Raw genomic sequence first — 17,343 nt, forward strand, 5'->3', positions numbered from 1 at the left:
TTATATTATAATTGTTTCTATCAAACAGAGGTTTCTTTAAAAATCATAATTTACTTCTGACTTTATTTATGTAGTAAATTATTATACTCGTTGTTTTTGATTAACTCTACATAATAAAGTTTTTAGTTTATTGTAGTTATTACAACTTCATCGTATAGAATGTACGTACATATGTCCTCTTTATCTTAATTGATTGGAGTTCTAATTCATTGAATCAAATTGTAAAAGGTGTGTAATAAATCCTAATGTATTTTACTCTTGTTAGGTAGTTCATACTTACGTTTTTCTTTACAGCACGAAGGGTCGTAAAACATAATAAAATACCACATAAGTTTTACAAACATTACTCGTATATTTACAAAAACAAACATCGCATCGTTAAAATCAGATTATTCACAAACAGCGCTACTCCTTTACCTTCTATAACAAACATACATAATACTGGCTCTATCCCTACAACTATACTAAACTATTTGGGCTTAATACTTTCTCGGCAAGATGATAAAACTTAAAAACTAAGGACGGAAATTACTGGCAAGAATCAAGAATTACCTTAAACTAAAGACAATGTAATAAACTTAATAAGCGTAAGATTCACGAAACATGACACCGCAAATTCGAAAATGCGTAAGACTTTAAAAAGTACTAAAAATAACACACCTACTTGGTAACACTGAGTATTCTCTGGTACAAAATAAATATCCCTGTACGTCACTAAAACTACTGCCCCTATTACTGAACAGCGAACGATCAAAATGTACAACTACGTCTCTCGCAATAATAGGGAATAGACTCAAAATTTGGCAAACATTATTGTTCAAGTTACTACTCTAATCTAGCACTGAGACGTACCGTATTTACTGTAGTAGTTCGTACAAAGCAGCTATGTAGGTTTGCGCCATCTGAAGGGTTTCGTACTTGGAGAGCTGGCGGTCGGCTCCCAGAGATGGCAAGTGTCCTCGGAGTCTGTCAAACGCCTTGTTGAGGTTTTGCATCCGTCTTCTCTCCCGAGCGTTAGCAGCCAGGCGGCGTCTTCTCAAAACTGCAGCACTGGTAGCTCTTCCTCGCCTCTTCCCCGAGCTGTCCATGACGTCATTATCCTCAGCACTGTCTTCCAGAGTGATGTCGCGGGATAATCCACGGTACGCGATGTGCGTCGGCGAATCTTGATTGATGCTGCCATCAATCGATGGTGTAGGCTCCAAGCTCGATCTGCCCGAGTCAGGCGACCTCGGCCAGGCCAGGTAGCACTCTTCAGTGGTATACTCCATCATCACGTCGTTAGTGAACATGTCTTTCTCGTAAACCAAGCGGTGTCCGTATGTTTCGGTGGCCATTTCGCGGGTAAAGTTACACAGGTGCGTGCGGCGAGGTGTCCCACAGGGGTCTAAGTTCGGACCTTACCTGTTTCTCTTATATAGGGTCCCGTGTAGCGGGAGAGGGTGCCCCGGGATGGACGCGTGCGAGCGAGACGGCTGCCGGGGGGTAATTTAAGGCCAATCATCATTAATTATTTGCTCCCCCGGCTGCGTGTGCCGATATTTGGTATTGTTTGATACCCCGCTTGACTTGGGTATGTCGGTTCCCTATTTACGGTAATGCGATAGCTTCGCAATTAATGCGCTTTTATTACCACTGTTCACGATATTAGCTGTCGTCGATAGCAATTTTCTATCGTTTGGGTGATGTTGAGTAATGACTGTTGTGTAATGAAATTGTTTGAAATGATTGATAACAAAACACACTTCAGTTTGCTAGTAAATTAAAAGCATAGACGCTTACATCAATGTCGTATTTAATCATTTGTTTTATTTAAAAGGTAACCAAATATTTTAAGCCTATATCAATAATTATTTATCTTTCTTTTTTAAGTAATTTCTAGTCAGTCAATTTTATTTGGCTTAGGTACGTACTTGTAAATTGCAAAGCTCAAGGGACATTAGTCAGCTTGCTGCTTACTACATTTATCTTTGAAGAAAATAGAAAATAGATTTTAGAAGGAAAATTCTTTCTATTTCCTTTAAAAAACAGGTATTTTTGCGGATCCTATGTATTCAAAGTATACTCGTAGTACTAATTAATATTAATTTAAAACTGCTGTAAAAACCAGTTGATTTAAAAAAACATTGATCTGAGTCCTTATGCAATGTTTATTAGTCAATAACTTTAGCTCTTAATTAATATTTTCTCAACGAAATTCCGTCAACGCATCCGAGAACCAGTCTCAATGGGACACCGTCGGGAATCAAACCCTGGATGATACGCTTTCCACTGCGTGCGCGAGGTGGGTGAAACTCAAGCCCTTCATGTAGGTGGCCCTGGAAACCTACAGCGGAGCTACTAAAAATGGATAAGATGAACTCATGAAGCAAAACTATAGCAAAGTGTGCACAAAAACATCTTCACAATTAAAGAGGAAAAAAAATTTGTTTAGATTGTTATTTTATTAGGTACTAGCGGCCGCCCGCGACTTCGTACGCGTGGATCCCGTTTTACCCCCGTCATCTATCTTACGCGGTTTAGATTTTTTCATACAAATGTTTTTTCCCGCTAACTCCCGTTCTTGTGGGAATTTTGCAATATCCTGTTGTAACTAAGCTTTAAGTTTACGAAGGTACCTGCATGCCAAATTTCAAGCGTCTAACTTAAGCGGTTTAGATTTTTCATACAAAATGATTTTCCCGCTAATTCCCGTTCCCGTGGGAATTTCTCTAATTCCTTTCTTAGTGCATCTCTACGGTACCTAAGCTACGTCCCTTCCAAATTCCAAGTGCCTACGTTTAGCCGTTTAGGCTGTGCGTTAATATGTCTGTCAGTCAGTTTCTCCTTTTAATAGACTACGAAACTATTGGAACGATAGATAGATATTGAAAACTTTTGTCATCATTAGAATCCTACATTAATTCTGATGAACATAGGCAGTATGAAGTGCGCCGTCTCAGCTAGTTAACAATACGCATCCGATATTTAGAAAAAATATTAATATGTCCTAGTTTAATTTTTGCTCTAGTAATCTGTATAATAATATGAAGTAGGTACTAACGTTTGCTTAAACCTTTTTCTCACTCGTCATTTTCATGTCTCTATCAAAATATTAGTTTGATCATCACTTTCTTTTAGGTAAGATCACCATGAGTTTAAAAAACATTGATGAAATAATTATCGTGATCAGAAAAAAAGTCCTTAATTTTTTTTTGACGTAGTCTGTATTTTTTTCTTTAAACTTTTTTTAGTCTGCATTATCTAATTGATTGTCTACTTCAAGTGCCGTTTCGTAGCTCCGCGCGAGCGCATCTTCAGCCCGGTGGTCCAGTCACTTCCAGCTACGCAAAATCACTTGCCTCAGTTCAATTCGATTAGGTTACGTATGCGATATTTTATCTAACGGTTTTGTAATTAGGTTTTAATTTCTTTATACAAGTTTTTTTATTAGGTTCATCCCCTGCTCTGGCCTGGTCATAGGCGCCATGATTTTTTTTATTCAAGGTCCTTAGACTATAAATAAAAAGTGTGTAAAATGAGTCCTGAAAAAGCTCTTTTAACTGTATCGCTTGTTGGAACTGTATTGAAAATCGTCACTAATATACCTACATTTTAGCAAACCGTACAGCTCAAACACAACGCAAATTAAACCCTAAAACGTCAAACACTGGTCTATCAGATCGTACCTGTCCAAACAAGCCCTCAACCCGGGTCAACTCTGTTGAGCCTTCGCTTCACGCGCCATTAACCCCACGGGATCAGGTTTCGCGAAAAAAAACGGGGTCTCAGCGACCGAGTTTGTAAAAGTTAGATTTTATATTGAATTGATGGTGAAATGGAATGTAGGAAATGCTTAAAAATATTTTTTAAAACCTGTTACTGGTCTTAATATTTAAAAGTCACGGTAATTGATGTTGTGCTTGATTATTTGTAATTGATGTTGTGCTTGATGATTTGACATAGTTTTCAGCAGTCTTTAACTAATTCCTAAAATAACTGCATAAATTGTAATAATGTACTACTTTTGTTCCAGATTAACTCCGTGTGGACGTCAACCAAATTGTAAGTAAAAATAACAACACATTTACCTTCATATTTTATGTTGTTTTAAGCTTTCATGGTTACTAACATTAGAATAGTTATCTACGGGAACGGACCATGAATATGATGATGAAAATTAGATAATCTACCTAATATAAATTCAGATTTTAAATATTATTTCAACGAGGTAAAACTTACTTTGTTGAATTATAGCAAACTTGCTCCCATAACAAATATGGGGTAAAATGTAAGTGCACCAACCACAAACTTGTACCAAAAAAGCTCTCACCAAAGCTTTTATTTTACCGCAATAGCAAATCGTGGAAACCACGTAACGGGAGTATGGGATGCTTATTGAAGTGTGAAAAGATTTGTTTACGGCAAAAAAGTTAAAAAAAGCTCGGAAATCAGACCCCGTCCCGCAGGCAAGGGTTGGTTGCACCGTTAGCTTTCGTTCCGGGGCGACTTCCGATTGGGTTGATCTTGAAAATTGTTGATGGAAATAGATATGTAAGGCGAAATAGTGGAAAATGTAAACAAATAAGCTACCACGGGAATTAAGTTTTATTTAATCTGCTGCACTAAAGTAAGTGTAAGATTTTGAAAATATGTAATAGGATTCTGAATCACTTGTTACCATTTTAAGAATAAGAATAAGATAAGAACAACATCAACATTAGGTGCCATTTAAGTATCCTTTTGTAGAGTTTAGTTATTTGATAAAAATGTATTTTTAGGTGCTCCTTTAGACTTTTATATAGACCATATTTGTAATGGCTTACACAGGGATTCTTCTTTTGTTTTCATGTTTTATAAGCGGATGATTAAGCAACAATTTGAATTAGCCTTGCACTTATCCCTACTTTGTAAATCTGTATTAATGGCATCACCATTTGTTGAACAAAATACATAAATAACGTAATCTGCAACAATTTGTCTTCATAAACCGATGCGTGTGGCCGATCAGTCTGATCACTGATCATGATCATCAATGATTATGTTCTAAGTGAATTAACATAATTTTGATAACATAATACAAGCCAAATCCTGCGGCTTCTCATGAATATTTATAGTCACCATTGTGAAGACATCAAACAAATGGATGCGTTCGTAGAAATGCTTTTGATAGATTACATAATTAGTTTTTTTTTTATGTGATAGGAGGCAAACGAGCAGACGGATCACCTGATGGTATAAATATTAGTAGCATTGTTTCTAAATTTCTAATGAGTCAACCTGCTGCGAGCTTTTACCTCTTTTGTTTTTTAAGTTTGTTATGTTTTTATTTCAATACTTGGTCCTATTTAATTCTAATTTACTCGACAGTGATGTGCCATAATACCAGAAAAGCCAATAGCACATCTTCAACATTAACACTTTTGCTACAATGTTACTGTTGCCTTAAAACAACAATAGGATCTACCCAGCCAGTGCAGGATTCCCTACAACATATCTGTTAAAATCTTTATAGTGGTATTATTTCATTACTTTTAGCTACTTTAAGATAGCGTTTTATAAACGTAACATTAACAATTATGAAAAAAAGTATTCCTGAAATCTGCCTCTATCGAAACCTGTGAGAACAAAAGTCGTACTTTATCATTATGTTAAGTTCCTGCTGGGCTATCATGGACCTTATAAACACTCCCTAAATTGGTCAGTAGATAAAACATTTTAAAAATACAAACGATTATTGAAAAAACCTCAGATTTGACCCCCCAAGTTGTTAAAAAAGTTATTGGCGTGAAATGTAACAGCTCCCAGCGCCGCCCTGTAATCTCGCTAACTGTCTGTCGGTCTGTCACAAGTGTTTATAGTGATAGAAACGTTTATGTGTTATTTGCGACTGATAGCTTCCGTTTGTTGGTCATTTCCTATTGAGGCATCTTGTGTGGTATGGGATTGAACTATTCGGTTGATTTTGGATTTTAGGATGAATTAGCAATATTGGTTTCTCTTGTGCCAATTCTGTGATCACTACGAGTATAGCACCATTATACCTGACCAAGTGACCATGTTTGTTATTTCGGGTGTAGGACGTAGGTTCGTAAATTAAAAGAATGGTGCGTTTGCCTGAACTCTTATATTAATGGAAAGTCGACTCCTATAAAGTATATAATTAATTAAGATCTAGTTTTTAAAGTTAATTTTATATAGATCTTTTTCACGTTAGATCTTACAATTTCGGGACAATGATATGGAGTGTTGAAAAGGTAAAGACCTAGAAACTCAGTCACTTTTGAAGCCTCTTTTTAAATTTTACAAGATTATGAGTGCTGGTGTGAGCTAGGCAATTTCTATTCCACGTATTCTTATTGACAAAGTTTACGATAAATCAACATGAAGTACCTAAACTGATAGCTAGGATAGTTTTTTTGTCTCCGTTACGTTGTCGTGTGCACAGTAATGGGTGTGATTCGTGCAATTTGTGAGGAATGCCATAAACGGGACCACGCCACCGTGAAGAAGTAGCGCAATTTCTACTGTCGAAGAACGCGGAAAGTAAGGATGGTTTCAAGGAAATTAGGATTATTATTGAAGCTCTTTGAGTTTGTTTATGAAAGATATTGATACTATTTTAATATTTAATAACAAAAAAAGGTTCGGCTCTTTCGATTCTGATGAAACCTAGGCCATAATAACGTCTTACTCATCAAAACTGGATGAATAGGTGCTACGGAAGAACATATCATAACCTTTAAGTTGTTGTTGTAAATCCTTCTGTGAACAAATTATTTTATTATTATTATTTATATTTCCTTTTGGGTTCACCGTGATGGGTCACGCCTCCCGCGACCTTCACCAGATAGTCGGTCCACCTAGTAGAAAAAGCAATTGATCAGAAAATTCAAAAATAAAACCACCAATATATCTGCTAGCCTTATTCTGAAAGAACCCCTTTCCCAAAAGTGGGTCATGGTCTGTTTTTGATTCTTTTGAACTTGCTCGATTTTTAAGATACAAGAATACAAACGTTTAAGAAGCAAGTCGTGAAGTGACATGAATTGGTTCAGTAGATTTTGACGTGACACACTTGGCCCATTGACGCTCTTTCAGTTGCTACACGCATTGGTTGATGGGCCATAAGAGGTAGCGGGATCGAGCCTTCAATGGTATGTTTCCAGTTCATTTGCGGTTATTATTTTGGTTTTAAGTCATTTGAATGGCTTCTGACTATACAATTTAATTTTTAAAACTTATGCATTGCTTATTATCTTTGTGAGAAATACGGTTACTTAATCAATGCTACTTATTTTTGGCTAAAGTTTAAAGAACTCCTGTAGTATCTTCAGAACAAAAGACATTTAATATCTGTAAGTGGTTTTACCACAATAGTCGGTAGTACCAACGATGAGGCTTGAGCCAGCGTTCCTCGATTTTGAGTCGACCTATTCGACATTGAGACCATTGGACTATTACCGCAATATGATACAGATACTTAATACAATTATTTTCATATCCGCGACTCGCTACCGCTTCCGCCTTTGTCCAGCCATCCATATACATTGTAAGGCAAGTATTTCGCCTTTTGAACTCGAAGCGCTTAAAAGCTCAACTTTGTAGTAAGCTGCAGCTCGACCCAAATCCAGTGTATAAAGACCAATCTCGAATAAAAGCACTTCACTGCGAGATTTACTTAATTGGACTGCAATTTGCTTTTATCGTGATTTTGATTGTTAAAAGTATAATTTTAAATGTATTTGGGTTTTTCTGAATCCAGCCAAGGCTATAAATTATAGCCTTTATAGATATGGAAATTTTCAATAAGAACTTAGCCCCAAACTACTTAAACATGACTTGTACCCACTCCNGCCCGGACACACTGTATAGACCATATTTGTAATGGCTTACACAGGGGATTCTTCTTTTGTTTTCATGTTTTATAAGCGGATGATTAAGCAACAATTTGAATTAGCCTTGCACTTATCACTACTTTGTAAATTTGTATTAATGGCATCACCATTTGTTGAACAACATACATAAATAACGTAATCTGCAACAATTTGTCTTCATAAACCCGATGCGTATGGCCGATCAGTCTGATCACTGATCATGATCATCAATGATTATGTTCTAAGTGAATTACCATAATTTTGATAACATAATACAAGCCAAATCCTGCGGCTTCTCATGAATATTTATAGTCACCATTGTGAAGACATCAAACAAATGGATGCGTTCGTAGAAATGCTTTTGATAAATTACATAATTAGTCATAAATATTAGTAGCATTGTTTTTAACATTCTAATGATTCAACCTGCTTCGAGGTTTTACCTCTTTTGTTTTTTAAGTTTAGTTATGTTTTTATTTCAATACTTGGTCCTATTTAATAAGACTTACTTATGAGTGATGTGCCTTCTGAAGGGTCAATATCACTTCAGACTTGAACTTTTGCTACAATGTTACTGTTGCCTATAAACAACAATAGGATCTACCCAGCCAGTGCAAATTTCCCTACAACATATATGCTAAAATCTTTGTAGTAGTTTCATTACTTTTACCCACTTTATGATAGCGTTGTATGAGCGTAACAATAACAATTCCTGAAAAAAAAAAATTCCTGAAAGTTGAAGCAAGTACACGACAATAATTTACCTGTATCTGCCTCTATCGAGACCAGTGAGAACAAAAGTCGTACTCTATCTTCCGGTTAAGTTCCTGATAGGCTTTCAAGGACTTTAAAAGCAATCCCCAATTCTCCCAGTAAATAAAACATTTAAAAAATACAAACGATTATTGAAAAAACCTCAGATTTGACCCCCCAAGTTGTTAAAAAAGTTATTGGCGTGAAATGTAACAGCTCCGAACGCCGCCCTGTAATCTCGCTAACTGTCTGTCGGTCTGTCACAAGTGTTTATAGTGATAGAAACGTTTATGTGTTATTTGCTACTGATAGCTTCCGTTTTGTTGTCATTTCCTATTGCAGCATCTTGTGTGGTATGGGATTGGACTATTCGGTTGATTTTGGGTTTTAGGAAGAATTAGTAGTATTTGATTCTCTTGTGCCGATTGTGTGATTGCGCTATTCTGGGTGTAAGTTAGGTCACACATGTAAGAAATCAATAGGTTTGGATTTCGAAAAATTGCTCCAATAACTCAGGCAAAAAAAAACAACTAGGAACTAGAATTTTATGCATATTTGCTGTCTTTCCCGAAAACTTTAATCCGGGCCTTTTCAAGGCGAGAGTAAATAGTCACTTACAGGGCAGATATGTACCTACTATGTATCTGCATCTCACTTATCATCAGGTGCGATTGCGGTCCAATACCTGCCTTGTTCTGTTTAATAAAATGGAAAGACGACGTTTTAGTAAGTAAATAGATAACTTTTTCCACCTACAATCGTTTACGGATTTCCTCATTTCTGATTCGATCTCGCAAAGAAACACCAAGACATACAATATTTGCTACTAACTAGCTTTGGGACAATAATTAGACCGATGTTGTCAAGATAAAGCTCTAAAAACTCCGTCAAGATAATTATGTGGTGAGCTAGGCAATTTCTAATTTACTTATTCTTATTGACAAAGTTTACGATAAACTAACATGTAGTAGGTACCAAAACTGATAGCTAGGATAGTTTTTTTACCTCCGTTACGTTGTCGTGTGCACAGTAATAGGTTTGATTCGTGCAATTTGTAAGGAATGCCATAAACGGGACCACGCCACCGTGAAGAAGTAGCGCAATTTCTACTGTCGAAGAACGCGGAAAGTAAGGATGGTTTCAAGGAAATTAGGATTATTATTGAAGCTCTTTGAGTTTGTTTATGAAGGATACCTATTAATACTTAATTTAATTGAAATACGAATCGCGCACTCGACGCTCCAGTCAGCCTGTGACCACGGCCGGTGCAACTCGGTCGGAACGTCAGGCAAATACAGGTAATTTTCAATGTTACTTACTCGCGTATCACGTTAAAACCTGTTTAGATATTCTTCTTCTTCTTTTCGTGTCGACAACAAACCTACACAGTTTAGATATTAATACTATTATTTTAATAAGAAAATATCGTTCCGCTGGTTCGATTCTGATGAAACGTAGGCCATAATAACGTCGTACTTATCAAAACTGGATGAATAGGTGCCACGGAAGAACATAATCATAACCTTTTCTTATGGGTTCACCGTGGTGGGTACCTACACCTAGTTCCTTGGTCTATTACAGCCGAATGACGTCTACTGCTGAACAAAGGCCAAGGATTTCCACAAAGACCGGTCCTGCGCCACTCGTATCCAGGTGCCACCCGCGACCTTCATCAGATCGTCGGTGTACCTAGTAGAAAAAGCAATTGATCAGAAAATTCAAAAATAAATCCACCAATATTATCTGCAAGCCTTATTCTGAAAGAACCTCTTTCCCAAAGTAGGTCATGGTCTGTTTTTGTTTCTTTTGAACTTGCTCGATTTTTAAGATAAAAGAATACAAACGTTTAAGATGCAAGTCGTGAAGTGACATGAATTGGTTCAGTAGATATTGACGTGACACACTTGGCTCATTGACGCTCTTTCAGTTGCTACACGCATTGGTTGATGGGACATAAGAGGTAGCGGGATCGAGGCTTCAATAATGATAAATGTCTCCAGTTAATTTGCGGTTATTATTTTGGTTTTAAGTCATTCGAACGGCTTCTGTCTATAAAATCATGTGAAAAATACAGTTACTTATTCAATGCTATTTATCTTTGGTTAAAGTTTAAAGAACTCTTGTAGTTGCTATGAACAAAATATGTTTTTTGTCAATATCTGTAAGTGGTTTCACCACGATAGTCCAGTGGATGACAGGGCTCGAGCTAGGATTATGATAAACGGGACTATTCCCACCTCTCGTTCCCACCACTGCAACTCCTGTGTAGCCAGGATCTACAGCTTGACCGCCACAAAAACCCAACCAATGAAGGTCAAGTTTGTCCCGGGGGAAAGTTAAACTGTCATTGGACCCGCAACGAAATTAATCAGAAGAACATAGGAGGAGTTCGAAATTAAGGTTCGACTTCCCTCCATTGCAAAGCGGATGACAGGTGACAAACAAAGGTTTAAAACCTTTAAGAAAAAGATTATGCACCACGGACAATAAATTAAATTAAGGGGGCCTATCTTATGAGCAATTAGCAACTACCTGCCAATAATATTTTTCACAAAATCGCTTAAAAGCACGGAAATTTTTCCTTGTCGCGACAAGATCGGTGTAATAAATTGCGGAAACAGATGTATGTTGTATTGAATTAAGCATTATATCACGTTCATGTTTCCAAAGATCACACTCCCNAGTAACGTGTAAATTCCTCTTATTTTTATGTGCATGTTTAAGAACTGTTTGGTCTATTATTAATTGCTCCTTACATCCTTTGTGATTTTGTCTGCATCCCTTTTGTTCTTCGGCCAGTATATCATTGTTTTCGATATGTCTGTTAATTTTAAGTGTTAAACATGAAGTAATTAATTTATATAATGTAGTCAAACATGTGATCGGTCGATATTGCGAAGGATTAGATGTCTCTGTACTCTTTGGTAGCAGATGGGTTATGCCTTTTGTTACAAAATCAGGTAGTTCTTCTTCCCCTTTTAGGATATTTGTTATTCGCTTTGCTAGTATGTCATGTAGAATAAACAATTTCTTATACCAAAAGTTCTGGAGCCCATCTAACCCAGCGGCTTTCCAATTTTTCATTTTTGCTGTAACTATTTCTATATCTTCCCTGGTGATATCTGTGAATTCCATTTCTTGTATACTTTCCCATTTGCTTTCTTCTTCCTTAATCCAGTTAGCTCCTTCGTTGTGATCTTGTTCTCGTTCCCATATATCTGCCCAGTAGTTCCTTATTTCTTCTTCAGTTGGTACTCCATTGTTTTCAAGTGAATTATTTATATTATTATTACCTAGTGACCTGTAAAAACCTTTTTCATTCGTTGTAAAGATCTTGTTGTCATTCTTCCTATTTAAAGCCTTTATGTAACGAGCTAAACGGTGTGCTTTGAGTGCAAGTTTTTGTTTTAATGTGTCCAATACATCATGTGGTGTACAGTTATTGTTCTCATGGGTGGAATGTTTCTTATTATTCTTTAGGATCTTTTCTACTTTTTCGACTAATTTCTTAGATCTATTGTTATTAATATATTGTGTTAATCTTCCAATATCTGCTCTTAAGTCTGTGATGTCTTTTTCTAGTCTAATTTGCCACGGTGGTTTTGTGATTTGCTTTTTGGGGGTAGGTGTATTGATGTTTATTTTGTATCCCAAACGCTTACTGATAACAATGGCACTACAGTAGATTATGGTGTGTAAATGTAAGATGTCTGAGTCAGGGTCGACAAATTTTTGGAGGATGCTCATATTGAATAAATTTACTAGCTTGTATAGTTTCTTACATTCTCTTAGCTTTGGAAGTTTTGGTCTCATTTCTGGTTCTATTTCTGCATATTGTGTTAACGTATTCTGTAGTTCATCTGCTAGTTGGTTTACTAAAGAATCTTCACTTTCTTCCACTACATGCGCCCTACTGTGGTTATTAATTTCTGTCTGTGTTTCTTGTTCTGTACTTAACTGAATATTTGTTGAGGGAGGAGCCAGATTAAACGTGCAATCTTGAGTATATAATGTGCTGTTTGTAAGTGTTGCTTCAGTATCTATATATGTGTCGTTATTACTATTGCCAGTTCGTTCGTGTGTTACTTCTAGGCTTTCCGTTGCCTCGATTTCTTTAGCTACTTCTTCTTTGATGGCGTTTAGCCTGTGCTCCTGAATGTATTTGTTGGTTAGTATTAGCCTTTTTTGGTCGGAGATTCTTTGTTGTGATATGTGTGATAGGTGTGGGAATTTTGCAATAAACGCTTCGTGAAGTTTCTGTCTGTATGTTGTCAAATCAGTCTCTATTTTAGTTAATTTATAATACTCCCTTATTAAAGTTTCATTATATTCATTTGTCCATCTCATACGTGTACGCGGTGTGGTAGTATTTTGGGTTAAGTTCTGTCTAGTAACGGTTGCGTAAGTTGGCCTATTGTCTTCAAAGGATGGATTAGTTTGAATCGTTGCTTTTATCTCCTTATGAATATTGTCTATAGTTTTTTGTGGTAAGAGTTTGTTAAGGATAATTGCCCTACGTTGGTCACCAACTCTCTGTCGGCTGACATCTTTCATTTCCGGGAAGTTTTCGATAAATAATGCATGCAATCTTGGTAGATACGCTTTGGTATCTGTTTCTAACTGAGTGATTTGCAAATATGTGCGTAGGATAAATTCATTCATTGCAGTATTCCATCTCCTACGCACTTTTTGGCTGCTAGAGGTGGGTTCAGAATTTGCGACAAATGATGTCTTCTGTACAACATCCTCAAGTAGCATACTACTGGTTGATGAGCTGCGGGAATTTCTATATGTCGGACTCGATGCAAGTGATTCGAAAAGACTTGAAGTTGGTGATGAAGATTCAGTTTGCTGGTCTATTGAATCGGCTGTAGTAATTTCGGGTTCATGCCCAGCGGGAGCCCGCCTGCTCAGCTCCTCGCCACCGACGGTTCGCATACTGAGACACCCAGCGTCGGCTCCAGGTGCGCCCCGGCGATCGCCCCCGGGCAGCGACTCTATTCTCAATACTTTTCTTGAACGAAGCTCCATATTTATGGGTTTGCCCTTGCCTTGTTGGTCACCCGCACGGTAAATTCATTGCGAGTGTCCGCCCCCCACGTGGCTCAGTTGGTCGAGCTCGGACGAAAGGTTGGACTATGGGGGGCTTATTATTATTATTATTATTATTACCGTAAATGCCAGTAATGGATAATACTTGAAAGAGATGCTCGTGCGCACCACAATCTCATTTGCCTTTAGCAGGAACCAAACCTGCTAACGCACAAGCGTTGCAAACTTTTAAAGGCTGGGCTGCACCGTCTTACTTTAACTTTAACAAACATCCAAAATCTGTTAAAGACCATACAAATAGCACCGGTTATCGTTATAGTTACGCTTGAAGTTAGGTGGTGCAACTTAGCCTCAGTATCTTTAGTAGCCATCAATTTGAGACATTAATTGTTTATCTTTTTTTCTATTGTTTTTGAGCTTAGGATAACTGTAATTTAGTTAATATATGTACTATTTAGAAAAGTATTCACCACTATTTAGCATTTTTATATTTTGTTGAAACAGTAGACAGACAGTTTGAAATAATTTACCATCAACTTTTAAGCTTCTATAATGGCTATTTTTTATTTACACTTGTTTTACATGATCGGAGGAAGTATACAGAAGCAATGGCGTGATAATAATTGAATTTTGATTTCTAATACTTAAATTATTATCTAAATCTATTCAAAACACATTTGAAAATCGATCCTAAGCATTCGATCAATTATTTTAATAACTTAAACAGTATTTGATTTGATTTGGGATTAGTGTTTGATGAAAACGAAAGTGTTGATTTGTTAACTATGCCTCCAGGGTATCATTCACACCTCAACACCTCCAAACTTGAGTCAACGCGTTACGTTTCCGTTTTGGAGCCAAGACAATTTGTATAGGTTAACGATAGAAAACGATAACTTATGGCAAATTAAGATAGAGACTTGGAGATAAGTCTAGATAGCAATTTGTTATAAATATGAAATTGGCCGACTTGTGAGTCATCTTCATAGGAAGTGATTTTCATCGCACTTTATACACGAAGAGAGTTACACAAAACGCTGCTTGCTGATGAAAATGGCACAGAAAAATACACATCATTTAAAATACAATATTGCATTCATCGTTAAATTCAATAAATTACCACAGACACTAAAAGACACAAATATTCAGATATTTCGCAAGCAGCTGCTATCCTTATTATTAAGCAAAGCCTACTATACATTGACAGAGTTTTTAACTGACAAATTGTAAGATTCTTGACCTTTTTTTTTATGTTTAAATGTTTATGAAATTGTTACTGATTGGACATTACTAACTTACTTTTTATTTTATTTAATTTCTACTAACCTAATACGACTCAATGATGTTATGTAAATTTGTACGCCGACCTTGGGCCAAACATAGTGATACCGACTTAATTTTTAACACCTGTAATATGTTATTTACCTATGTTCCACAAATAAACGAATTTGATTTGATTTGATTTGATTTGATCGTTTCAGCCAAATGACGTCCACTGCTGGACAAAGGCCTCCCCCAAGGTTTTCCACAATGAACGGTCCTGCAATATTGCATTAAATGAATCTATTCGAATGCAACTTGGTGACGCACACAGGTAAATACTCGTACAATCAACAAACGTTATAGAATCAAGATCTCTTATCAAAACGTTGATTTTTAACTAATTTCAATTACTTATTAACTTAGGTATGATGTCACAGAGTCTATACCTTGATGTATTGTCAGTACCTATTTGGTATATTAACCAATACTTAAAACCACTATATCATTCATTATCATTATCCCGCGAAAGAATTTCAAAACGGGCGTAACAATAAAAATGCCTTTTCAAAACGGACGGCATAAAAAGATGCCCTTGCCACTTGTAATATTAAATAATAAATAGTATAAAAGACGGCAATTTATTGAATTTCCTCTCAAGGATGTGAGATCACGCGATGGTATTTTTTGCTACAAGGCCGTAGTTTGTGACGAACAAACAGGGACCTTGCTTTCGGATTTTTCTATAGTTTATTAATTGAAAGGATTAAATTGGTCGAAACTGATTCTGGGTGGGATGATAGTATAATATCTTCAGGCAGATAAGTGACTCTACCATGAGAACTTATTGTATGATATGAGTTTAGGCATTTAATTAGGTCGCAACCCTAATGTCTAAGGCCCAGAACAGATGGTGAAACGCAACTAAACGAAACTGCAACTGCTAGTTACTTTTGAGTTGCATCTAAGTTTCTGCCATAGCGTCCTTTGAGAGACCATACATGATGCGACCAGTTTAAAACTTTCAGTTTCAGTTTCATTCATCAGAATTATCAGTAAGTTGCAGTTTCGTTGCAGTTGCGTTTCACCGTCTGTTCTGGGTCTAAATCTCTAATCATGTTCGTCTGACATGACATCCTAGGACAACTAAGAACGGGCAATCTTAGCTAGACCACTGAATACTAATGTTACTAGACGAACTAAAGTGAGAACTTTAAATAAAATTGCAAAGTTCTTTTTAACAAACCACTAAATCATTTTCCTAATTTAGCTTTAGTTAACTTATTTTCTGAAGTGATTCAAATCTTTACAATTTATCTGTTATTCCGCAAGTCCTGACTTCTACTTCTCTTTCGGCTTTGAAAAAAGAAAACAAAAATAATTGCGCATCATAACCGCAACTAATTACAGAGCTATCATTGTTTAAAAAAAAAAACAAAAGGAGACCGCAAAATAATATAACAAATAGTTCCAACAATGGTATATCAAATTTGCCAGTCAGTGCCTCGGCACTGGCCACCAAGACATTTAGCCAAAAAAAATTGAGAAAAAAATGCTTTGTCGCATACCGGTAGAGGAACATTGTCGCGCTATACTTTTTATGAAGTACACGCGAAAAATGACGTTATGTAAGGACAATATGGTTACTTATTGCTTGAATGTAAATATTATAGAGTAAGGTGTTTACAAAATGCGTTTGCGGTGTTACTAGCTCTTAACTTGTAATACTTAAGACTTATTTTGAAGTTTCTAAGAGAAAAAAAAGGATAAACGATAATTACAGCACACTTCATTATGCAGATACTGTTTTTGTTGCAGAAAAAACAATTCGGTCCCTTTCGACAATGGTAGTTAGAACAAATATTGGTATTAATAACTCATATTTGCACCGCTGACAGTTTTTGGCAAATTACACAACGTTTCATATTTTAAACAAATATTTGTGCAAGAAAAAATGGGGAGAGCAAATTGCGGATGATTTTAATGATGTTTTTTTTATGAGAACCAAATTGAATGCTGGAGGATTTGAAATAGAAACTGTGTAACTTAGATGAGCATTTGCTAAAAAATATTTTCTCAAATAAATTGATCATACTGAATAGACTGCTCTAATTAATATATGGAAAACTGACGCGTTTTCCTATATTAAGTATTTGCGTTTCTGTTTTGGTTGTTTTATTGGAAATAGAACCTCAACAGACCGCAATAGAGTCTATCTCTTATCATCGTAGGTACTTTGCAACAAGAGCATTTTTTGGTATCCTTCCGTTTGGCCAAATTACTTTTCGCCAAATTTCACTTCGCAAACAAATTATCGCCAAAGTTTCATTTCTCAAATGAACTTTTAGCAACTGTACTTTTCGCAACTAATTCATTTGATCAAATTATCATTTGGCCAAATTTTACTTGGCAAATGTTTATA

General features: G+C 36.3%; 2 protein-coding genes across 2 annotated transcripts; both read right to left on the reverse strand.

Annotated features, from left to right (window-relative positions):
• Nucleotides 1–349: 349 nt before the first annotated feature.
• Nucleotides 350–1,373, reverse strand: LOC114351618 (protein atonal). Its single transcript, XM_028302897.1, has one exon. The coding sequence runs from the start codon at nt 1,335–1,337 to the stop codon at nt 858–860; it is 480 nt and encodes a 159-aa protein (XP_028158698.1). The 5' UTR covers nt 1,338–1,373; the 3' UTR covers nt 350–857.
• A 10,138-nt stretch (nt 1,374–11,511) lies between these two features.
• LOC114351604 (uncharacterized) lies at nt 11,512–13,640 on the reverse strand. The gene is made up of 3 exons (XM_028302879.1): nt 13,296–13,640; nt 11,671–12,761; nt 11,512–11,551 (listed from the first exon to the last, which is right to left on the reverse strand). The coding sequence occupies exons 1-3, from the start codon at nt 13,638–13,640 to the stop codon at nt 11,512–11,514; spliced, it is 1,476 nt and encodes a 491-aa protein (XP_028158680.1).
• Nucleotides 13,641–17,343: the final 3,703 nt, after the last annotated feature.

This window comes from Ostrinia furnacalis, unplaced genomic scaffold (assembly GCF_004193835.3).
Source record: "Ostrinia furnacalis isolate ACB-3 unplaced genomic scaffold, ASM419383v2 OfSCF1166, whole genome shotgun sequence".
In the NCBI taxonomy this organism is placed as follows: domain Eukaryota; kingdom Metazoa; phylum Arthropoda; class Insecta; order Lepidoptera; family Crambidae; genus Ostrinia; species Ostrinia furnacalis.